General features: G+C 42.8%; 1 protein-coding gene and 1 pseudogene across 1 annotated transcript; both read left to right on the top strand.

The window, feature by feature from the left end:
* The first annotated feature begins 6,428 nt into the window (after nt 1-6,428).
* On the top strand, nt 6,429-18,860 carry LOC144060460 (uromodulin-like; annotated as a pseudogene).
* Nucleotides 18,861-22,322: 3,462 nt separating this feature from the next.
* On the top strand, nt 22,323-24,089 carry LOC144060461 (E3 ubiquitin-protein ligase TRIM35-like). The gene is given in 3 exon segments (XM_077580051.1): nt 22,323-22,916; nt 22,918-23,378; nt 24,044-24,089. Coding segments are annotated over 3 exon segments (1,101 nt in total).
* Nucleotides 24,090-26,478: the final 2,389 nt, after the last annotated feature.

A 26,478-nucleotide genomic window follows, 5' to 3' on the forward strand; every position in this document is an offset into this window, starting at 1 on the left:
AACTTCGGAAAACAAGCAATTTTGGCCATCAAGACATATTCTGGGTACACAAATGTTGATCTTGTAAGTATTTAGATCACTACCCTAAACTAACAAAATCACTACCTTATGACCTTGATATATGCACAGTATAATAAAATTACAATAGTCATTGCGTGAGATGAGTCTCACAGGGGGTGCGAGTGGGTGGGCGGTTGGGCACAACAGCATGACAAAATTAAAGGAGAAGAAAATTACCATAGCCAATAGCTGTGAACGTTATAAGCTCTGAAGTTTGAAGAGTGCGTATGTTCGGACAGGCAAAGTGCAATACTGCTACTTGTGTTTTGGTCGAAAGAGCAGTCTGCCTTGGTGGAAGCAGAAATTAGAGGTATCATGATGTGAATTTTTGCCAATTTGGATATTACTGGACTGGTGCAGATGATGCTACCTGCTGAGATCTTGAGGCCATTTAAACTCGAGTGTTAAATTAAGAAAATACACTCAAGTTTGTTGACCACATCATAGATGAAAAAGAGTTGGGGAGGTTTCACGTCATTTGAAGAAAGGCTCATTGTCCCACTTTTTGGAGACCTGATTTTCATTTATCTTTATCTCATTCAAACCCAAAAATCTATTTACACGTTTTTTAATACTTTGTCCTTCACTGCCAAAAACGTGTTTACACTTTTTTTATTTTTTTTTATTTTTGCCAGAGCATACACAAGGCTTTGATGCAGCCTCTGACCTGAAGAGGTCGCTTAAAGCAATGGTAGTTATTGAAAATGACAAGACACCACGCAGAAAAGTTTTAACTTGCTGCCACTTTTATTCCGCCATTTCCATCGCGTTGCTAGAACATTCACAACGCCAGTCCCGCAGGAACTCCTGATACTTCACCACATCGTGCAGTAAAATCTCGCGATACTTGGCATAGTACAAGGAAGTCAACAATCTCCCTCTTTCTTTAAAAAAAAACAATGGCATGAACCCTGAACATCAATGGAATGTATTAACCCACACAAAAAGCACAGGAGGTGAAGCACCTTTTTTAGTTAAACAGTCAGCGAGTTGTGATTTTGCATCTGACCAACGCACCTCTTTGATTTTGTTTGCCTGTAGGAGCTCTTTAATGCTGCTTATTTCTAACCTATGTTTCTCTTCTGTGACCTGTTTTGTGGACTTAAGAGCATCAAATAGAGAATGGTTATCGGTTACACAGATGAGAGGAAGAGTATTCAGATCAGTTTTCCAGTGGTGAGCTCAGAATAAAGTGTTGCCAAGAACATTGCATTGTCAATGCCATCCGACATGGCGAGCGTTTCTCCTGCCAGTGTACTTCTCACTACACGTATGATTTTGTTAGATTGCCAAAATAGAGGGGAGAACGTTCCCATTTTTCCCATGAGAGTAATTAAAGCACCTCCTTGTGTGCCTCCATCTGGAAGATTACCCAGAAAAGCATTACTGAAGACAGCCGAGCTCAAATCATCACTCTTGCCCAAATACCGAAACTTAAGTGTAACTTTCTCTGACTTAAGTTTACAAATCACCTTGTTGACTTCATGCATGGACTGTACAGTAGCATTTTTAATGTTAGATGACAGGCTGCACGTGACAAACATACTATCCGGTCTTGTTTGCTTGGCGACCCACAACATTTGTCCTATCTTGGACCTGAGCTGATCTCTCTCTGACTCATCCAGTGAAGCATCTCTCTGTACAGCTCGTGCTTTCTGTAACTGGACCGGTTGTAGATTGTCAATGTTACTGTGCTGATTCACCTGCACTACACCACCAATAGTTACAATGCCAATCCCCACATATGAAAAACTCAGGTTCTTCACGGCCCACATGAAAAGAAGACTTAAGTACAGGGATAACATTGGAAATGAAGTGCTTCGACCCTGCCCAAAGAAAGTCATCAACATGACATGCCATTACTCCACTGACCTCAGACTGCTCATTCTGCCAATAGATTCCTGCAAGGTCAACTTTTGACATTTAACCTCCCGTGTTCAGCATGTGTTGTTTTACTTTGTTGTATCAAAAACGGGGAAGCATCGGCCAGTCCATACACACATTTCTTCAGTTTCCACAGAACATCGTCCACGCCAGCTTCTGGTGGGGGACGAATGTAAATGTCTCTCGAGAGTTCGATGCCCTGCAAAAAGGCAGACTTAATATCCATAGAATGCACTGTCCATTTGTTTTGACTTAACACAGCTAACAGCAGTCTGAGTGACTCAGATGCACATGTGGGAGAATCCTTTTGCAACTTGTGAATATTTCCTTCAAAACCTCTTGCCACAAGACGAGCTTTGCGAACAATACCATTAGAAATTTCTTTAAGTGTTGAAGAAGGTTGTCTTAAAAATTATAAACTTTTGCGTGTCCAATAAATCAAATGATGCGATTCCCGTGAACAGAGTCCTTGCAAGGATGATTTATTACAGAGAATCTCCGGTCACACAACACTGAACATCACGTAAAAGGAGGAATTCCAGGGTGCGCGTGTGCCCCCTCTTTTGCGGAATACAGCTTTTATAGAATCCAAATCAGTAGGAGAACACCTATTTCTCCTCCCATCATGAATAAGTAAAACAGATTGGTTCTCACACAATATGTTACATAAAGGAATTTTTGTACACAGTTCGCAGCTGTGTTGTCTTTTAGACAAAATATACTCTCAGGGTACTTTTCGTACTTTTTTCCCAAAACAATATCTCACAAACAAATTGAACTGGATTTAGAGTGGCCGTGAGTGATGGTGCGAACAGAGAATGTGTGTGTGTGTGAGTGTGCTCTCTCAAAGCAGAATATGTTCTCACGTAGGACACTGAGAAGAAATTTTAGACAAAAACAAGGTACCAGATAGGTTAAGGTCAAGTTATACTGAGTTTAACATTATTACACCTGCTCTACACATCTATAACTAAATTCAACATGGTTAATATATGAAACAAATAATTAAAAATGTTAATAATGTATAACAGTGTACAGACCCATCTAGTAGAAATGCATTTTTGACCCTTGTTAGTGATCTCATCATAAACATTGTTATTTTTCAAGGTTTCAATCTCTTGCTGTTTTGCAGCATCAAAAGCGATGTCTTTGGTGAAAGTACATCAGCATCAGTGTTTTCACATTCTGTTTGAAGGTTAGCAACTTGTGACATGTCTATCGCTTTTCTTTGTCTTTCACTCCCATTAGGTTCAAGATACTTCAAATTGTACCAGTTTTTGTATTGCCCCTTGGCTTTTCCTGCTCTACCTAAAACTCTGGCAGTGTGCCGAGCATCATCATCTTTGTTTGTAAATGTGACCACCTGACCTGTTCTCAATTTTACATCGGTAGAAGAAACAGTATTAGTTGTATCACACTCTGTTTCTTGATGCATCTAATTAGTTCGTCAGAAAAATTCTCTCTCATTTGTCTTTACGATTTCAATGATTTGATCTTCTCCATGAGCACTTTGTTCATCATCTGTACTCACAGACACATCAGCTTGAACCATGTTTTCACATTCTTTACCATTTTGGGGAACACTGAGCACTGCAGGTTCACACTCATTCTGTGCATTTACTTTAGTTAATCTGGATTGGTGACAAGAATCCCACCATGCTTTATGAAGACTACAGCACCATCCTAACCAATAACTACAGCTGGACCTTTCCACTCTGAACTGTCTGCTCTTTTGTAAAATACTCTGTCTCATGTCTCGTACTTTTCATCTGTAGGTCTTAGCTGTTTACGTAGTGCCCCTCTTATTCTTTCTAAGCATTCAACTTCTGTGAAAGCCTTTCTGGAAGCATGCAATACAGCTAAATGCTGCCCTACTCTAGTACTCATATTAGTACTCTCCAGAGCAGGTAGTTTAACAACCAAAACAGAAGGAAGGTTAGGACTTTGTCCAAACACAAGTTGGTGTGGACTATAACCATGCACATTGATCATACTGTTTTTGGCCATAAACCAGTCAAGAGCTGTTTGCCAGCCACACCCATTTTCCTTTTTAACCTTCAAAAAGATCTTCGTAAGAGTCATGTTGTGTCTTTCGAGGAGTCAGTTGCTCTATGGACTGTATCCTGCTGTAGTTTTCGTCTCAATGTTGAATTTTTCCACCATGTCTCTAATCTCCTTATTGTTGAACTCCCCACCGTTGTCCGTGTAGATCCGTTTGGGGGCACCGTGGATACTTCTCCAAGAGTGAATGAACAAGTTGACAATCTCCGATGGCTTCTTGGTCCTCACAATATTTGCAACGCTAAATCTTGTGAAGTGATCGATGATGTGGAGGTAACACATCCCAGGTTCCAGCTCATGTAAACCTATTGCCACTGTCTCATTGTACTCAGAAGCTAAGGGCAAACCAACAGCAAGTTTCGGCTTGGTCCTGTGATATTTCTGACATCTCACAGTCACGAATGATCTCTTGCAGAATGACTAGACAGTCAGTATTTCCAGAGTTTTGAATAAGCCACTGCAGCCGGTCTGCAGAGGCGTGGCCAAATTGCTTATGAAGCTTTAGGAGAACTTTGCATTTTTCCTTAAAAGACATCTCTGTTGACAACAAGAACTTCGCCTTCTTTGCAGTCCACTTTTGTATTTGCAGCTCTAATAGCCACACAATAGTGCCCCGAACTTGTGAACTCAAGAGGCACTTGTTGCTTAAACATGATAACTTTGTCATTCTCCATGTCTAAAACAGTTCCTGCTTTCTTTAACAACATCTTGCTTAGCAGTAAAGGAATATCAGCAGAAACAACTTCAGTTTCAATGTGACATTTTGTTTGTCCAATCTTGGCTGGAAGCTTTACTTTTCTGCTGGAGTGCACCACTTGACCATCCCCAAATCTAAAAGGCATGCAGCTTGGAGATTCTGTTTGCAGCAATGTGTTGATTTGACTTTGGTTCAGGTCTTTAATGTAATTATTCAACCACTTCTTTCCCCAAACAGTATGTGTGCATGCAGTGTCAATGATAGCTGATCCCAGTGATTCGGTGAGTCTGTCATAATCTTTGTAAACAGTGTAATGTTACACTCTTCCACACTTTCCTCTTCTGTCAACTTGACTTCATTCTTCCAATGTGGACAGTCTATAGCCCAATGGTACGTCTGACTAATGGCGCATTTTGTTCGCTTACCATACTTGTCGAGTGGATAAGTGCCTTGCTGAGGCTGCCGCTGTCTGCTCTGGTACGTGAAGTTGCTCCGTCTGAACTTCCCCATTGGTCCAGACTTTTGCCCTGTGAAAAAAAACGGCATCCTTCATTTCGCTGTTGTTGTTTCCTCCGGTGGCTTTTCCTCCGAAAATCCTCTTTAATGCTGACTTCATCAATGCAAATGTTAAATCCGTACACGCCGTAAGTGCTTGCTGTCTACTCTTTTCCTCGAGACACTCCGTATCCAGGATTTTAAACGCAGACACAACGTCTGGCAAGGTCATGTTGTACTTCTTCATGCGATTGTATCTTTGCTCAAAGTCTATTATATAGTCCGCCATGGACACCGCGCCGTCTTTTGATATCGAGTCAAAATACTTTTATCTAATATTTTTCTTCTCTCAAGAACACAATCCAATTTAGCAAGCAGTGTTTCCATACCGTTGTCTTTGTGTAGATCTTCCGCGGATATTTCCAAAGCAGTCTCTCTGGTTCTTCCTTCAAATCCCAGCGTCACTGCAAGTGCCTGCTTCTTTTTGCCCAAATCCGTTACAAGTCGCCACATGCTAACTTCATTTTTCCAGCACTCGTATGGCCTGGCTTCGTCGAATTTCGGCGGTACTTTGTAATTGGAAGCCATCCTCTGCTACCATGAAAATTCCAAGACACCACGCAGAAAAGTTTTAACTTGCTGCCACTTTTATTCCACCATTTCCATCACGTTGCTAGAACATTCACAATGCCAGTCCCGCAGGAACTCCTAATACTTCACCACATCGTGCAGTAAAACCTCACAATACTTGGCATAAGTAGGAAGTCAACAGTTATTACAAAAAACGCCCACCAGGTGGCAGCAGAGTATACGAGATCAGCCAGGGCCATGTTACAACAAGCTCTTTTTCCCAGTGTTTTCAAAAGGTTTGTGAATAATGATGAAACTTAGCTATATTCTTATGCTAATTGCTGCAAAACGGAAACAGATACAAATGTACTTTTTTTCTGATGAAAGAAGAGACTCTCATCTTTCTTTTGGTAGTTTCCATGTTTTTATAGCAATTGAACATAATATTCTGTGGGCCTTGCAAAATCAGTCAAAATCCAGTAAAACAGCTGGGAGCGAAAGGGGTTGCTTCAGTGAAAATGGCTGGGAGTGAATGAGTTAATATAATAAAACCCTCATATATTCTGCTTCATGGATTTCTTTGTCCTTATCACAGGTGGCGGACATACAGGTAAATGGTCAAACAGTTTCAAAGCACGTCTTTCCAACCAATGAAACGAGAATGGGCATCATCCGAGACATGAGTGGATGCCGAATGGCAGGTAAGCTGTCTAATTGTATGGTAAAACTCCCTCACATGGACTTTTCCCTCTCAAATCCCAGGTTCTGTTTACATTACCAATACTACTGTAAGCGACCCATACATTTGCTCTACGGTGACGTGCGATGTGAACGGAGTCGCCATGGCAGTCAATGAATGTCCTCCCATGCACCATTGCCAGGGCAACGGCAGGTAAATCAGTGTATTGCCCAACTGCTTTATCTCCGGGACGCCAAATGATGTTGCTGTTTGTCACTTCATTAGATGTGCCTTTAACATCATGTGCACTCTGACTGGCTCCACTGCCATTGATTTCGTTGGCCGCGTTCACACTATTCCTGACCGCTGTGGATACAATATAATGACGTCAGACGCTGTCCCAAACGTCCGGATCCACGGCGTTTTCCGGGAGCGACGCCGTAAAGATGTCAGCTTCTTGGAACACGTGATCCTGCATCTGGACAGCCAAGATGTTCAAATTAGGCTTTTACAAGGTGGCAGAGTTGAGGTAAGTGGACATCAAGGGTCCGGAGTGGAGTAACAGTGCACAAGAGAGAACCAAATTGTTCACTCACATAGAAAACACCAAATAAACAAGGCAGTTGTCAGTTCATCAAGATCATTTGGGTTATGATGCTTAATGAACCACAATATGTGCTCTTCTGATGGTTTAAAGAGCAATGGCGAGCTGGAGGATGTCTCCACTACAGTGAAAGTCGTCCATGGCGTGGAACTCTACAAGGGTCAGAGTGGAGTGACTTACCAAAATATTAGGCTCCAACTATACACTTTCTGTCTTCTTTGAAGGCAACACAGCACAGGTCCAGCTGATGGGTATGGACTAAAAAATGAATGGATGTTTGGGATATCACGTCATGACCAGTGGAAATTGATATTAAATGCTAAACAGTCAATCGGCAAACACGATTTCATCAGACTTTTAATCCCAGGGTGGTTGTGAACGGGTCATTGATATTTTCAGTGGCTATGTTTACATGGGCAAAATGTCTTTAATCTGATCAGTAATTGAATTGGAACTAAACTGCGCACACAAACTTGAAAAAAAACTGTGTGATTACAACTTGCGTTTACATATATCCCACGTTTGATCAGAATAAATTATTTTGACATGCGCAAAATTGTTTAAGTTACCAGAAACAGTAAAAGTAGCAGTTCTGTTGTAAACAAACAAGCGCATACGTTCTTCTCCGCTGTAACATTTCAGATACACTTGACTTTTGAGATGGAGCTTTGCTGTGTCCTCCAGACCAGGATTTTTCTTTACTGGTCTTGGCTATAAAGCGTCAAACAAAACTTCTTATTATTATAGTACTTAGCGCTCGCACCCGTCGTTATTGTTTACTGGCTTTTCCACATTATCTGATGTAATTGAAAGGCGCAAAGAAGATTGTTTCAATCCAACAATCTGAGTAACTCATTCACTCCCAGCCATTTTCACTGAAGCAACCACCTTCGCTCCTGGCTGTTTTACTGGATTTTGACTGATTTCGCAAGGCTCACAGAATATTGTGTTCTATTGCTTCAAAAACATGGAACCTACCAAAAGAAAGATTAGAATCTCTTCATTCATCACAAAAAAACTGTTGGTAACACTGGCAAAAAGAGCTCGTTGCAACATGGCCCTGACGGATCTCTTATACTCTGCTGCCACCTGCTGACCGTTTTTTGTAATAACTACCAGAAGCTGCATCAAAGCCTTCTGTATGCTCTAGCGTGAAACAAAAAACGTATAAATATGTTTTTAGAGTGCCGGACAAAGTATCAAAAAACTTGTTTTTGGGTTTGAATGAGATAAAGTTGAATGAATAATGGGTAATGTATTTGTACGTTTTGGGGTTTGAATGAGTTAAGTGATTTCATGCGCATTGATCTGAATAAGAATCGTCTCAACCCACCCCCGTCAATTGGATACAAAGTTTGATCTGATTGAGTCTAATCAGGTCAGAATAGTCCGAATGGCATGTTTACATGAATCATTTTTAAACAGATCAAGCTTTTAATACGATTAAATGTGTACATGTAAACATAGCCATTGATAGTCAGCTCCATTGTCATAAAAGTGAAAGGACATCAAGCTTGTAAGACAAAATTGTCTGATTTTGGAGGATTCACTGCTATTCTTTCTCTTCTCACAAATATTCTTTCAAGCACTGAACCATGGTGTGCAAAGATTGATGGAAAATGGGTGGCCGTGAACATGAAGTATAATAAAAGGATCTGTTAAATCTGCTTTCAAATGTACCTTCCCCCAAAGGATGTTGTTTGAAAGACCCATCAAACGGAGTCTTGTGCTGAATCAATAAAAGTACCAGTGTGTCGCACCAAACTAATGTTCTACCCTCAATATTGACAGGCAAAAATGGAGCTCCTGTGCATGGACTATGTGGCAACTCCTCTTTGGATTTTAACCGAGAGAAAGTTGCTGAACACAGTGTCACAGGGTATGTCAACAACCCGGCCGAGCTGCCACAGTTCAATTTAAACGAGTGGATTGTTTGCTCAGTGTTTGGTGTTAAATTCCCACACAGATGTGAGATGCGACACGAAGAAGCTGATGATCGTATGATCAACTGCAAAGCTACAACTGAATGGTAAACCAGATGTTTAGAACACCATTAGTTTCCAGTTTACCACCTATCTTCCATGTCTTCTTTCTCGGCATGCAACAGGTGTCATCTCCTGTGGGAGGAGCCCTTCACCCAGTGCCACTTGCACATCGACCCAGATCCCTTTGTATCAGCCTGTGTCAACAATTTGTGCCAGTATCCTGCAGTAGATGGTCTCAAGTGCCAGTTACTGGAGGCCTATGTCCGAGCCTGCCACAGGCAAAGCAATGTCAGCATTGACGGCTGGAGGTCAACAGCTAAATGCGGTAAGGGCAAGTTTTATCAGAACACGAGATCTGAGTCCATACAGATTTCTTGCCAGTCCAATACTGGCCAGATCAACTTCATACTTTTAGGGATTGTTTCTCTTTTTTTAATCAAGAACACTACCAATTTCATAGCGGTACTCTTTGTTCAACTGCTGTCGGGATTATCCAGAATTATGGTTTCATGACAAAGCCATTGATTTTTCATGATACTGTATCCAGATGCTGGTCCTCAAACCCTTTGTCAAGACAAGTATTGTAGCGAACATGAGTTCTGTGGCGAAGGCTATGACGGAGAAACCCACTGCCTATGCCGGGCCATTTTTGCGTCCAACTACAGATCTTCGGACAAGTTTGCTATGTCGACGACATCACATGACAATTGTCTAGGAATCTTTGTTGAATAACCATTGTCAAATGTGTGTTCAGGCGAGCCGATGGTTTGCAGCCATTCGTCTGCATCGATTGACATGTTCTGTTGCCTTCTGGTGGAGAAAGGCATCGACTATGCGAAGCTGCACCTTAATGATGAGCGATGCAAAGGTGTCATAGATAATAAAACCCACATGGTGAAATTCAACTTCACTCGGGACACAACTTGCGGTGCAATCATCAAGGTGTGTACCCCTGTGGAAAGTAGACACTCTTTCTTTTACTGCTGTTTGATTTGTTGTATCTCGACTGCTATTAGGTACTAATAAAGTCTGTACATACTTGTCAGGTTCAGATGTAGACATTTATCAAATAAAGAGAGAAGAAGCATCTGGTTCCAAATTTATTACTCATGATTGGTCATGAGGAAGAGAAAACTGCAGCCTTAGTTTGATCGGTACAGAGTCTCTCTTCGTTCATCACTCAAATAGTCCCCTTATATGTACTAATCGGGGCATCTGATTACATGACAGAAAGAGAAAAACAACTCCTATCTCACTTCACACTCTCTAATGCGGCATGCAAGTCCAGGGACCCTGGCGTTGACGTGCGTCACGTCTTCTTATCAGTTGTCCCCACTCGGCAGCTGAGTCGTCCACTTGCAACTTCACCAAATACAATAACACTCCTTTGCAATACATAGCAATCATAAACAGAAATTACTACACTATTACGTTGACTTGTGTTTCCCAAGAGGCAATTTACTTCAACACGGCAAATGTATAATAATCCTCCAAAATAATTCTTACATTTCCCTCCTGTTTATTCTACATTTGCCTCCAAAAATTTTGTCATCAAAAGAACTTTGATTGAAAGGTTTTATTTAGTTGAATCATTTACTGGATGACAAACTTAAACATTCCATCATGTCCCCTTTCTATGTTTTAAGTTTTAAGGTGTGTAAAATAGGACGGCAGGAGAAATTATCTCATCATTGGTTTGGTCATTAGTGTCCCCTCCATCACCACAATTTGCAGAAATAAGCAAAGGGTACCTCTCTTGTAATTTAGAATTTGTGGGAGCGACGACGGTTGAGATAAGTCGGACGAGTAATGCGCGAATGCAGGGAATACGACAACATCCACACAGCACAAGAATTGAGGTGAACAGAGTCATAGAAATCATGACAGAAAATACCAAACTTTTATATTTTCCAAACGTTTTTTCCCACCACTCGTCCCATGCTGAGGTGGACACACCTGAGTGTTCTTTCATCTTTCGATTCAGGGTGCGCAGGCCTTCAATGGCTCTCGTGAGGGACCCATCCGGAGATGTGTTGTTTGGTATAAATGTACAACACTGGTCCCCAAACATAGCGCAAACGCCACCTCACTCTGCCAGTAGCATGTCGACCGCAATGCGGTTCTGGAACGCCATGAGTGATGTTGCAGCCAATTGTTCTCTGACAGCTATAAATCCTTCTTCAGTATAATTCCCCAATTTTTGTACATTGTAATGGATGTAGTTGATTCGGTCTACATTTTTATTGGGTGTGACCCATATGAAAATAGATTCCCACCCCGCTGCAATTTGATTTGCCAACTTATACTCATCCGGAACGCCGCGAGGAACTCCAATTGCATCCAAATAGGTTGGTCCACCGTCCCACCAGGAAGCACGTCGCTTTCTTGAGAGATGGTGGAGGGGATCATGAGCTGAAACTGCTCTCTGAATATCCCCCAGTGTGGATGGAAAAATAAACACCGGTAACTGCAGAGACACCAATGCACAACCACCAGTTGCATCTATCAAAGAATCAAACAATTTGGTGAATGAATAGCCTTCACGGTCACAAAGACCACACAACATAGCACCGCAAATCTTATCCACGCAATAGCCATGTCGACCGAGAACCCCTAATTAGGTTAGGCGTCTTGGAAAACTTCACTGACCGCAGGTATTTTCAGATTCTATATATCTGCTCCCACCTTTGAATCAAACTTTCGCTCACCCTCCCTGTTGGGTTTGTCGGTTGAGATGACCTTTTTACAATGCGTAAGATGCATCCAAGTGCTCCCTGCTTCAATCTCTATGGCCGTCGGCGTGGTCAGCAGCACTTGATGAGGCCTTCCCACTTTGGAGAATTCCAGTGCTTCTTTTTGAGGCTTCGGATCAGTACCCAGTCTCCTGGAGCTACTAGTTCTTCCTGTTGGAGAGAAGCACAATCGCCTTCTGGTAATTTCAATTCATCTCTTTTCTCTAATGTTTTTCGCATGTAATCGGCCAAACTGGCTTCGTTGCCACTGTTAATGATAATAAATAATAATAATAATAAAATTTTTTGAGAATAAATTAAAGCCATATGTCGTATACATTCTGTGTATCCGTCCTACCATTCCCCCTGTTGACACATGGGTCACACCATGTGTCAATATAGCGGCCCACTTATAAAGATTTTTATTTAATTTAATGTCACATTTTCTTCGATGGCTTTTTGTTTGTCATCCTGTTGGGAAGCTGATTTTTCTAGTCGTGTATTTTTTCTATTGTGGGGACAGTGCCTCAAAAAATGCCCTGTCTCCCCACAACACCAACAGGTGACTTCTTTTGGGCCTGTGGCGTAGCCGCGCCCCTTGCCGGTGAGTCCTATTTTAAATTGAGGTCTACCCCTTCCTCGGCCCCTGTTTTGGTAAAAACCTTTTACTCGTCTTTGAAAGTAGAATTCGTTCCCCTCGTTCTCAATAATAAATGTGTCTGTCTTTATTTTATCTTGCAAGTTAAATATTTTTTGTATATTAAGCTGGCCAGCAAATTCATATTTCGTTATCCACAAATTTAAATGTTTTGTTTTAGAAGGACATTGGTTTTCTACAAACTTGCAGTCCTTACATGTTAACTGTTGTTTCGGGTCTTTCTTGTTGGCTTTTTTGCTATTTGTTTTCTCCATGTTGGAGTCAGCGATTCTCTTAAGGAGATTAAACTGACTTTAAATCCCCGAACAAACAATAATGAGGTAGCGAACCTCCACTCACACCGAGGTAGCGAACCTCCACTCACACCCCCTCTTTATTTACGCGCGTAGGACACCGTTGCCCTCTTTTATAGACTCTCTCTGTCTCTCTTTTATAGACTCTCTGTCTCTTTACGCAACATTGACTAGTATTCTTACGGTTTTTTATTCTATCCCACTTTTCCTCAATTTTATAGACTCCCTCTGTCTATTTCTCAGTCCCCTTTTCCTCAGTTTTATAGACTCCCTCTGTCTATTTCTCAGTCCCCTTTTCCTCAGTTTTATAGACTCCCTCTGTCTATTTTTCAGTCCCCTTTTCCTCAGTTTTATAGACTCCCTCTGTCTATTTCTTTTATCCACGGAGTTTAAATACGTACAGGACACCGTCGCCCTCTTCTCCACGGAGTTTAAACGCGCGTAGGACACCGTCGCCCTTAACTTTAAACGGACACTTATTTACCAAAAATCCGCCAATGAAAATATAAGTGTCCTACCAGTGTTGCCTTCTCTCTTCCTGGCTTGCTTCAACTTTAAGTCCCCAGAAACAGGGCCGAGGTCCAGTCCCCTAAAAAGGGACAGCTGCCGTGGCCACGGTCTTTCTTGGTCGTCGGCTCTGCCTCTGGGCACCTCCGGTATGTTGCAATCCGGCTAAGAAGGACCAATTTAAATGTCAGGTTCAGATGTAGACATTTATCAAATAAAGAGAGAAGAAGCATCTGGTTCCAAATTTATTACTCATGATTGGTCATGAGGAAGAGAAAACTGCAGCCTTAGTTTGATCGGTACAGAGTCTCTCTTCGTTCATCACTCAAATAGTCCCCTTATATGTACTAATCGGGGCATCTGATTACATGACAGAAAGAGAAAAACAACTCCTATCTCACTTCACACTCTCTAATGCGGCATGCAAGTCCAGGGACCCTGGCGTTGACGTGCGTCACGTCTTCTTATCAGTTGTCCCCACTCGGCAGCTGAGTCGTCCACTTGCAACTTCACCAAATACAATAACACTCCTTTGCAATACATAGCAATCATAAACAGAAATTACTACACTATTACGTTGACTTGTGTTTCCCAAGAGGCAATTTACTTCAACACGGCAAATGTATAATAATCCTCCAAAATAATTCTTACAATACTATACTGTATGTGACCCTCTAGGCAAACACCACCAAAATAACCTACCAAAACATTATTGCGACTCCAGACATCTCCAGCGTGGTGACACGTTCCAATAAATTGCTGATGGATTTCTCCTGCCATTTTGATCAACCAGACCTTGAGGGCATCGCCATCAGAATGATAGACAGGTATCCCATTGCAGCTATACTAAAATGAGTTACAGTGTAACATCTTACGCTGTTGTTGCTTTTGCTGTGCAGTCCCGTGATTAAGCACTTCACGTCAGGAGAGTGGAATTACACCTTGACCATGGCAGCATACACTGACCCTGACAGAACACAACTCATAGAGTTAAGCACTGGAGTCCGGCTAAACCAGAAAATCTGGGTAGAGATCAAGGCTGACGGACTAGGTGGAAGTGCCATATCTCTGGTGACAGAGTCATGCTGGGCCACCAATCAGTCTACTTCAAACGGAAGCCTTCGATATGACCTCATCAGTGCTGGGTGAGACTCACTCAGAAGGGTCAACAAAGATGTTATCAGTGGCGGTCCACGTCATGTCTTTGACGCTGTTTTCGAGCAGATGTCCCAACCCTGCTGATGGGACGATCAAGATTGAAGGCAACGGGGAAGGAATATCTAACTACTTCTCCTTCAACGCATTTAAATTCTCGGACAACAACAATGAAATGTTTCTGCACTGCACAGTAGAGCTATGCGTCCAAGGGGGAAACTCTTGCATTCGGGTAATTTTGAGTTTTCATCCATTAAGAAAGTATCAAACTATTTTAAACTCAGGCACTGATTTAAATGATTTTTTCCAGATGTGCAACCATGCAGGAAGGAGGCGGAGATCTGTGCCTACAGCAATTGCTGACAGAGGTCCTTCTATCATCACCATGGCTTGGGCTTAAAAGGTGGGCAACTTTCACCACATCACCGGGTGAAAGCAAGCCCTCCAACTTTGCTCTCCTCTCACTGGTTATCCTTGGTTTCTTTATGAACTTCCTGTTGTTGCCATGTGCACGGTATGTTCAGTATATAGTTTTAACCCGGATTTAAAAACAATTATACTTGGGACTGACTTTACTTCCATTTGCAACTGATTCCATTTGCATGCAGCATAACAGCTAAATGCCACTTCACCATGTTTGCTTTGAAACCTGGGATCCACTAATTGACCCGGGTCTGCGAAGCCAACAGCCCTGTCGGCTATTATACAGCACATCTAATAAATACACAATGGTTCCTTTGACTGCCCATTTTTACATTATACATTTGCTTGACACAGTGGTGTCCCTAACCCTAACCCTAACCCTAACCCTAACCCCTAACCCTAACCCTAACCCTAACCCTAACCCTAACCCTAACCCTTTGCACCCTCATGAAATGAAGCTGGAACCACAATACAAAAATGTAGCAATATAATATTAAATACTGTATGCTATTTATTGCATTGATTGTGCTATCCATACCTTTTAAGTCCAATAATCTTCCACAATGGTGTGATCTTATTGTCACTTCACACCTTGTCTTTTATGTTCTTCCAAGTAAAAGTAGACAGACAGTATGTTGTCATCAGAGGCGACTTACCAGTCTACTAGTAAAACTTTTTTTGAAACTCAAAAACACTTAAGTGTGAAAGGCACTCACTTTTTTTTTATTGTTCACAATTACGTTATAACGCAAGAAGATAGTAATTTCAACAATAAATGTGTCCATTTGAAATTGCTGTACTTTTTTTTTTTTAACGTCACACAATATCAGATAATATCAAATGTAGCTAAATTTCAACTTTTACGTTTTTAATTAGCAGTACAGACGCTCCCCTACTTACGAACATTCGAGTTACGAACAACGGTACATACGAACATGTCTGCGCGTGTGTCGGAAAATGTCCGGAAAGAGATGCTGTAAGTTAGATTTTGTATTGCGCGCCTTTTTCCGAGTGTTTTCGCTCATAGATAAAGCCATCGCACTCTTCAAGCAGCAAGACCCAAATATTGAACGTTGCACAAAGGTTGCAAATCAATTGAATGATGCCATACAGTGCTACCGCATCATTTATGATGAAAAAAAGAAGGAAACTGTGCAATCGTCGTTGGATCGCTTCTTTCGGCCAGTTTCTAGTAAATCCTCCAAGGAAGATACTCATCAACCCTCATCAACTTCTTCCTAAGTGTTCTTCCATTAAGTGTCTCTCGCTCTCTCTCTAACATACAGTACTGTACGTATTCTCTCCATTTTATTAAAAGTTTTTTTCAGTACAAATCAATGCAGGTTACTTGTACAAGCCTTAAACATACTTATATAAACCTTCAATATACTTATATAGGTTTTAAACATAAATTATAATACAAAATATAGCACTGAAGCAACTTACGAACGAATTCACCTTACGAACGATCGCTCGGAACGTAACTCGTTCGTAAGTTGGGGAGCGTCTGTAAATTGAAGTTAGTGTTTGTTTAAATTTGAATGCATGATTTAGGAGTTTGAATGGGGATTCATTAGCAAGACTTGTGCTAACTAATTGGACTTGTTTGTTAAGCGCAATGCTTGCATCATGACACATGTTAGTTTCACACCTTTAACTGCATTCACGTCATTACGGAGCACTAAATGTCCATCCTTCCATCAGAGACGACTTACCAGTCTACTAGTAAAACTTTTTTTGAAACTCAAAAACACTTTAGTGTGAAAGGCACTTACTTTTTTTTATTGTTCACAATTACGTTATAACGCAAGAAGATAGTAATTTCAACAATAAATGTGTCCATTTGAAATTGCTGTACTTTTTTTTAATGTCACACAATATCAGATATTATCAAATGTAGCTAAATTTCAACTTTTACGTTTTTAATTAGCAGTAAATTGAAGTTAGTGTTTGTTTAAATTTGAATGCATCATTTAGGAGTTTGAATGGGGATTCATTAGCAAGACTTGTGCTAACTAATTGGACTTGTTTGTTAAGCGCAATGCTTGCATCATAACACATGTTAGTTTCACACCTTTAATTGCATTCACGTCATTACGGAGCACTAAATGTAGCAGGTGTGAAACCTGTGTGTATGCTGTGTGCCAGACTCGCACCAAAACATGATGAAACAAATTACTGTAAACAAAAATATGTTCTTCCTTTTAAGTGCAATACAGTTGGTGATGTAACCATCACACATCAATAATACACAATACGACTATTGCACTATAGACACTACATACATGTACACACGCACGCACACACTCATCATTATTGCATCCTCTTTAAACCATTCATTTTTGTTCTATCCTTCCCCAAAAAACAATAATAAACATATATTATAAATAAAAAATACATATTGAATGGCTATCTATTGCTTTGTGTCCATCCACCCATCCACTTACTATCCGTCAACGTACCGACAGTGACTACCTATCCACCAACTCAACTACATCCACTGCCAATCCATCCTTCCATTGAGCCTCCAAACACTCCAGTAAATTGAGATGACACTGGACATATCGATAATGGAGCCTTAGTCGAGCCAGAGTCATCACTTGGGACATGGTCACAAAGGCCGGGGATCGAACCCACAATCTCTGCATTGGGAGACAAGTAGTCTACCACAAATCCATGCCACCACATCGTAACTGGTACATGGTAACTTGCACATTGAAATTCCAGTTTAATTAGCAAACTATTAGAACACCATGCCAAGAATGACTGCACATTGACATTTCTATTACACAAAAAACTGTGGCCTCCATAAAATAAAAGACATAAAACTGTTCAACTGCCTCAAAAACAATTTGACACTGGTCAGTCTGATTCAAAGTCACAAACTTATTGAGGCAGGATGTAGACCTGCACCTTCTATAGCCACCTCTATTCGTCTCATAGAACAGCTTATTAATAAAAGTTTTCAACTGATTAAAATATGTACATATAACAAACTTAGTTTTTAAAAATTAACCTTTTAAATTCATAGAAGCCCTTATTTGCTACTTCCTAAACCAATGAATCAGGGGCACAGATGGGATTTGGGGGGAGTGGTTGACATATATATATATATATATATATATATATATATATATATATTGCTCTGTAATTAACAGCGGTACTGACAAATTATGTTAATTTTTTCACCGAAAACACTTATCAGCGGGTGTTTTACGCCAGGATCCCTGTTTGGTATAATGAGAGCCTAGCAAAGAACGAACTTCATTGTTTGCATGAACCATTCAGAGTATTATTTCTGTATTGTGAATCGTGACTTGCAGAAATGTACATTTCACAGCAATTGTTTTTTCTTGTGTGCTTTGCTTTCATTTCTGATTACATGACGCAGACCAATCTTTGAGTAGCACTCGGAAAATGAGAGACATTTATATTCACAATCTTACTGATGAAATCTGCACACTTCTTTTACACTTATTACACGCTAACATCATGTTTACAGCGGCCGACTTGAATGACGTATGCGCGCTTCTCTTGTCAAAAACAGATCTATACAGTAACTGGATTAAGCGTGCGCATGGTGATGTGATGAGCGCAGGACTTCCATACCATATGTAAATCCATGGATTAGCCGAGCTCACCAGAACAGTTTTTCGCTATCAGAAAATATGCATTGTCAAGCTTACTGGAACGCTGACAGTACGTGTTTTGCACATTGAGAAGTACCTGAACGCTCAAGGGAGATTTTTAGAAGTGCCAGAGCTCTGTACCGGTGCGTTCCGGCCCACTTAAAACACTAACCACCACCAACAAGCTATAAAATGGGATTGCCAGATTGGGGGTACCCTAGTAACCAGGGGGCCCTAAGCAGCTACGTAGTCTGCGTAGTCTGTCCGCACATTCGTGGCAAAATTCGCACACTTGCATACTTGGCAAAGTTGAAAAATTTAAACTTTTTTCGCATTTCGCCTCGTGGTAGCCAATCTGCTTCAAGTACAGGCTACGTAAAGGCAGCATCCTGTTGTCACCCGGAGCACAACAACACAGCCAGCCGTGACAGAATGGTGAGTGGTAAGTGTATTTACTTGCTGTTGAACTGTACTGAGATAGCTTTGGCATGGATGATAAACACTACTGCTATTTAGCACAACCGCTAGCCGCAGGTTTGCCACTATTAAAAGCGGAAGTGCTAAATCACGTAACTCTAAAAAGGTGCTGCTGGAGAAAATAGTGCCCTGGCTCTATAGTCCCAGGAAAGAAGTGGAAGTAGTTGGCGGTGCTGTCTTTTGTTGACTCGCTAGAGTGCTCTACAGCATGGGTTCTTCACCTTTTTTACCTTGGGGCCCAACTTTTCCTGGGGTCCATTCAGAAATTATGATTTATGTTGACTTATTATTGTTTGAATTTAATAACTAAATTAGATCTAGTCAAGGTTTATAAATGATACAATGTGGTCAGCAATGACATTTATTTATGTCTAAACACTGACACACAATAAGATGCCCACCAAGCAAAGAATTCCGGAATCAACTTCTCCGTTTTTGTGTGCGTTTATGTGGATGTTTTTTTTTTTTTTCCTAAACAAACAAGGCGGTGTAACTAGATGGATAATTGTGATTCACTCAAGGGAGTTATTCACAATATCAATCTGGGACTGCTCCACAGTCATTTGCTAGGGAATGGCCGGACATTCTGTACAATACTCCGAGCTGAAATGGACAATGCGGCATCTTGTGCAAGTTTTGACCAATCATGGCAACGGATGAAAATGTTGTCTTTGGTCTTGTTTTAGGAAAAAAAAGGACAAACATCTTTACCTGATAAAAATGCACGAAGCACCTCTCACCATTCAACATGGAAACAGTGAGTAATTCTGCGAGAACAGAATTAATTGCAGCGTCCATTCGTCTGTTAGGTTTGATTGTTTCCCCAAGCGGCCGCGCTTCCTGGTTTAGTCAGAGCTGCATATCACGCCCTAAACAACACCTGATTGGTCCGACCGCGAATGTATCAGCGGGAGCAGTACAAAATGGATTCGCGTAGTATTTGTGAACAAATAACGCGAAAATTCAAGGTTAGAGACAGTGTGGACAGATTTTTTTTTGTTGCGGCCCACAGTTATAAAACTGAAATTACTTTCTGGCCCAACAAATGGTTAAGAATCACTGCTCTACAGTAGTTGTTCACAAGGGACACGCCTCCTCCTCTCCGTTCCAACGAAACTACGCAGTGAAAAGAGGTCCCCCACTTTACAGTGGAAGAAGAGCAGCATTCTCCTTCCATTAAAAAGGAGGAGGAGTCAGAGCATCCTTGCATGAAAGAGGAGAGAGAAGACATCAATATCAAAAAGGAGGAGGAGGATATCGATATGTTGACATCGGCTGGTGTATCCTTGAAGAGTGAAGATTGTGCAAGTGAGGTGAGCAGAGGGATGGAGCCTCCAAGCAGCTGACGACTGGAGGTGATGGAGACTGTGGAGGATCACAATCAGAAGGCCTCCGAGATTCATTATCAAAAAGTGACGACGCTATGTCACACGATCTTCGAGATGATGATGATGATGATGAGTCGGAATGTGATATGACATGTTACGCCGACAGCAAATGCTGGAAATGTTCTCAATGTAGGAAAATGTATGCTCATAAGAGCTGGTTGAAAAAACACATGAGAATACACACTGATGAGAACCCTTTTGCCTGCACAGTATGTGGGCAAAGATTCACTCAGCAAGCAACCTTACTAAATCACACAAGAACCAACACTGGTGAGAAACCTTTTGCCTGCTCAGTCTGTGGCCAAAGATTCTATCAGAAGGGACACTTAATAAGTCATACAACAACCCACACTGGTGAGAAACCTTTTGCCTGCACAGTATGTGGGCAAAGATTCACTCAGCAGGCAACCTTACTAAATAACACAAGAACCAACACTTGTGAGAAACCTTTTGCCTGCTCAGTTTGTGGTCAAAGATTCTCTCACGAGGGAGGCTTAAAAAGACACACGAGAACCCACACGATCTTCACAATGATGATGATGAGGAGTACATACAGTAGTATGATATGACATGTCACACTGGCAACAAACGCTGGAAATGTTGTCAGTGTAGGGAAACTTATGCTCATAAGAGCTGCTTGAGAATACACACTGGTGAGACACATGCTCAGTTTGTGGCCAAAGATTCACTCAAAAAGGGAATGTAAGAACTTGTGCAAGAACACACACACACACACACACACACATATTATATATATATATATATATATATATATATATATATATATATATATATATACATCCATCCATTTTCCTCACAAGGGTCGCGGGGTGCTGGAGCCTATCCCAGCTGGCTTCGGGCAGTAGGCGGGGTACACCCTGAACTGGTTGCCAGCCAATCGCAGGGCACACAGGGACGAACAACCATACTCACTCACAATCACACCTATGGACAATTTGGAGTGTTCAATTAACCTGCCATGCATGTCTTTGGAATGTGGGAGGAAACCGGAGTACCTGGTGAAAACCCACGCAAGCTGTATATATATATATATATATATATATATATAGCTTTCCCCCCCCCTTCTGTCATGGGCCCCTGCACTGTCTCTGGGCCCCGGTGCAACGCACCGGCTGCACCGTCAATGTTTACGCCACTGTCTCTATATCTGATTCATTTTTTAAGTGTTGAATATTTATTTTTATACACAGTATATTCACTATTCAGTCATTTCAATGTTTGACTTGTTTTCAACTATATGTCATTATTCATTTAAATGTTTTTAACAATTTATTTCAACATTTCACTATTCCAGTAGTAATGGATTTTAGTACTTATTTATTCAATGTTATATTGTTTCAGTAATTAAAAATATTTCAATGTAACTTAATATCGAAATAAATACTCAAATAAATAAATAAATGGACATATATTTTTAAAAAGTACCGGTACGTGGATTTTTAAATAAATATTAAAATAATTGGATTCATATTGAAATAATGAAATGGTTTAAGATCTATTGAAATAAATAAATCAAGTTGTTTTTCAATGTTGGTGTTTCCATTTTCTATTTTAAGTATCGCAATTTTGTTGAACGAACGCAATTTCCAACACAGAGTTTTGTCTGCCGTTTAGGTGAGCGCTTTGGGTTTTTTCATTGTTTGCTGCAGATCAGGCACCAAGCAGTAAGGGTAAGAGACTTCCTTCTCCTTTTTCTTTCTTTCTTTTTCTTATCTGAGCAATTTGCTTTCAAGACCTGCATTTTGCTTTTGTTTTCTTTCACGGCAGCTTCAGATTGAAATGTTCTTTTTTCCCCTGCATGTGCAAGTCGTAATAAATCACTTTTGTGTGAACAGAGAACGGGGTGTGGCTGCAGACAAGTCAGAAAATTAAAGCAGGAAGTTCACTTGGGGACTTTTTCCAAATCTGACTATTCCTTCAGTCGTGACTGAGACAGACAACTGTGGCTCTCCTGAGAGTGAACGTTGGAAGCTTGTAGACTGAGTCAGTGACTTTGCTAGGACCATGGCCCGAAGAGTTGAGGAAAATCTCCAATGTCCGACCTGTTTGGAGATCTTTAAAGATCCTGTCGTGCTGCCGTGTAGTCACAGCTTCTGTCGTGCGTGTGTGCATCAGTGGTGGGAGGAGAAAGGAGATCGAAAGTGTTCGGTCTGTAGAAGAAAGTGTAGCTGGATGGATCCACCTTTAAACTTAGCACTCAGGAACGTGTGTGAGGCCTTTTCACAAGCCTCAGTGGAATCGGATGACATTTGCAGCTTGCACAAGGAGAAATTGAAACTCTTCTGTGTGGACGACCAGGAACTTGTGTGTCTCATCTGCAGAGATGCACAAATCCACACTGGCCACAAGTTCCGTCCCCTCGATGAAGTTCACAAAGATCACAAAGAGAAACTTCGAGACGGTCTGCAGGACGCAAAGAAAAGACTAAACAATTACAATGGGATAAGAGACAACTGGAATGAACGAGCGACGTACATCAAAGTCCAGAGGAAGCAGGTGGAAAGCAAGATTAAGAAGGATTTCGAGGAGCTTCGGCGCTTTCTGCAGGCTGAGGAGGAGGCCAGGTTGTCTGCAGTGAAGGAGGAAGAGGGGGAGAAGAGTGATGATGAAGGAGAAGATTGAGGCTCTCATCAAAGACATGGCCGCTCTGTCTGATGCAATCAGAAGCACAGAGGAGCAGCTGACCTCTGATCCCGTTTCGTTCATGAAGAACTTCCCGGATGCGATGAACAGAATTCGGAAGCTTCCTGGCAATCCCAAGTGGCTCCCACGAGCTCTACTGGACGAAGTCAAACATGTGGGCAACCTTAGGTTCAGCGTGTGGAAGCGAATGAAGGAGATGGTCTCCTTCAGTCCCGTCGTTCTGGACCCAAACACAGCCGCTCCAGAACTCAGTCTGTCTGAAGATCTGACCAGTGTGAGTTTTGGAAAAAGACAGCAGCATCCAAATAATCCAGAGCGGTTCTTCTGCAACTATGTGCTGGGCTCCGCTTTGGTCTCAGGAACAAACACGTGGGATGTTGAGGTGGGAGACAACAGTGACTGGAAACTGGGGGTGGCGTGGGGGGACCCGTTTTATCCAGTTGACATGAAAGAATTGAGAATTGCATTTTGTAAGGAGAAATATACAAAGTTTGTAGGCCCAGTGTGCATGCCAGAAAGCACAGTTGAATACCTTCTGGGGGGGGATAATTATATCTTGAATCCGCCAGTGAAAGTGCAGAGAATCCGAATTCACATGGACAATAATGAAAGATCATTTTCATTCTCTGAATCTCTGACAAACACAAAATTGTTTAAAACAACTCCTGGCGTTTGGCCAGATTTTTATAGGAATATCAAGATGTTTCCTTTCTTTTGCACAGCTGATAAAATTCCTCTGCAAATAATTCCTCTTGCATGTCGTGTTACGTGTTAAGTCAGTGATGATGTTAAAGATGTTTTCCTCCCACAATTGTCATCAGTCATTTTGTATGAGGAGTTTTACCTCCAAATGGTTATTTTACAGTAACATTGGTTGACCTCATGGGGTCCATTTCACAAAGCAGGTTTAGTGAGAACCCTGAGTCTGTTAACCCTGAAATGCAGGAAACTGCATTTTCTGTTTCAGAACGCGAGGTTACTGAAAGCAGAGAAAGAGAGGTAACTCTAGCCTGTTTCACAAAAAAAGGTCAAGCTATGCTTTTTTTTCTAAAGACATGTTCAAATCCGCCATACAATCGCAGTAAGATTTCCAGTTCGAGAGAGGGAAAAAATGGTGCTGCCCTCTGATTCCTTGTTGCCATGGTGACTCGTCAAATTGGGGCTCCATTGATGCAGTCTTTTTATGGTGGTTGTGCACGCGCTTAACACCAGGTGAAACTAATCTGCGTTGATCAAACTGACTCAAATCAGCTGTTCTGGAACCGAAAAACTCAAGAATTTCCTATCTCACAGTAGATCAATTAAGAGTTCAGGGTTAGACTCAGAGTTTGTTGAACCTGCTTTGTGAAACTGACCCCTGGTGTTTTTCAAGATGGCTATATCATCTGTCCGTCCGTCCGTCTTCTTCCGCTTATCCGGGGTCGGGTCGCGGGGGCAGCAGCTTTAGCAGGGAAGCCCAGACTTCCCTCTCCCCAGCCACTTCAGCCAGCTCATCCGACGGGACCCCAAGGCGTTCCCAGGACAGTCGAGAGACATAGTCTCTCCAGCGTGTCCTGGGTCGTCCCCGGGGCCTCCTGTCGGTAGGACATGCCCGGAACACCTCCCCAGGGAGGCGTCCAGGAGGCATCCGAACCAGATGCCCGAGCCACCTCAACTGGTTCCTCTCAACGTGGAGGAGCAGTGACTCGACGCTGAGTCCCTCCCGGATGACCGAGCTTCTCACCCTATCTCTAAGGGAGAGCCCGGCTACCCTGCGGAGGAAACTCATTTCGGCCGCTTGTATCCGGGATCTTGTTCTTTCGGTCACGACCCACAGCTCGTGACCATAGGTGAGGGTAGGAACGTAGATTGACCGGTAAATCGAGAGCTTTGCCTTTCGGCTCAGTTCCTTCTTCACCACAACGGACCGATACAGCATCCGCATCACTGCAGACGCTGCACCGATCCGCCTGTCGATCTCCCGCTCTAACCTACCCTCACTCGTGAACAAGACCCCAAGATACTTGAACTCCTCCACTTGGGGCAGGACCTCCTCCCCGACCCGGAGAGGGCACTCCACCCTTTTCCGACTGAGGACCATGGTCTCGGATTTGGAGGTGCTGATCCTCATCCCAACCGCTTCACACTCGGCTGCGAACCGCTCCAGTGAGAGCTGGAGGTCACGGCTTGAAGAAGCCAACAGCACCACATCATCTGCAAAAAGCAGAGATGCAATGCTGTGGCCACCAAACCGGACCCCCCTCAACGCCTCGGCTACGCCTAGAAATTCTGTCCATAAAAGTTATGAACAGAATCGGTGACAAAGGGCAACCTTGGCGGAGTCCAACCCTCACCGGAAACAAATTCGACTTACTGCCGGCAATGCGGACCAGACTCTGACATCGGTCGTACAGGGACCGAATAGCCCGTATCAGGGGGCTCGGTAACCCATACTCCCGAAGCACACCCCACAGAACTCCCCGAGGGACACGGTCAAACGCCTTCTCCAAGTCCACAAAGCACATGTGGACTGGTTGGGCGAATTCCCACGCACCCTCGAGGACCCTGCTGAGGGTGTAGAGCTGGTCCACTGTTCCACGGCCGGGACGAAAACCACACTGCTCCTCCTGGATCCGAGATTCGACCTCCCGACGGACCCTCCTCTCCAGCACCCCTGAATAGACCTTACCTGGGAGGCTGAGGAGTGTGATCCCTCTAAAGTTGGAACACACCCTCCGGTCCCCCTTCTTAAAAAGGGGAACCACCACCCCGGTCTGCCAATCCAGAGGCACCGTCCCCGATGTCGACGCGATGCTGCAGAGACGTGTCAACCACGACAGCCCCACAACATCCAGAGCCTTTAGGAACCAGACCCTGCTTCCTCAAAGGAAGGCGTGTTGGTGGAATTGAGGAGGTCTTCGAAGTACTCTCCCCACCGGTTCACGACATCCCGAGTCGAGGTCAACAGCACTCCGTCTCCACTATACACAGTGTTAACGGTGCACTGCTTTCCTCTCCTGAGACGCCGGATGGTGGACCAGAATTTCCTCGAAGCCGTCCGGAAGTCGTTTTCCATGGCCTCACCAAACTCCTCCCATGCCCGAGTTTTTGCCTCAGCGACCGCCAAAGCCGCATTCCGCTTGGCCAGCCGGTACCCGTCAGCAGCCTCCGGAGTCCCACAGGCCAAAAAGGCCCGATAGGACTCCTTCTTCAGCTTGACGGCATCCCTTGGGTTCGAGGGTTGCCGCCACGACAGGCACCAACCACCTTACGGCCACAGCTCCGATCGGCCGCCTCAACAATTGAAGCGCGGAACATGGTCCACTCGGACTCAATGTCCCCCGCCTTCCCCGGGACAATGGAGAAGCTCTGCCGGAGATGGGCGTTGAAACTCTTTCTGACAGGGGATTCTGCCAGACGTTCCCAGCAGACCCTCACAGTACGTTTAGGCCTGCCTGGTCGGACCGGCATCTTACGCCGCCATCGGAGCCAACACACCACCAGGTGGTGATCAGTTGACAGCTCCGCCCCACTCTTA

The sequence above is a fragment of the Vanacampus margaritifer genome, chromosome 11 (genome assembly GCF_051991255.1).
Source record: "Vanacampus margaritifer isolate UIUO_Vmar chromosome 11, RoL_Vmar_1.0, whole genome shotgun sequence".
NCBI lineage: Eukaryota > Metazoa > Chordata > Actinopteri > Syngnathiformes > Syngnathidae > Vanacampus > Vanacampus margaritifer.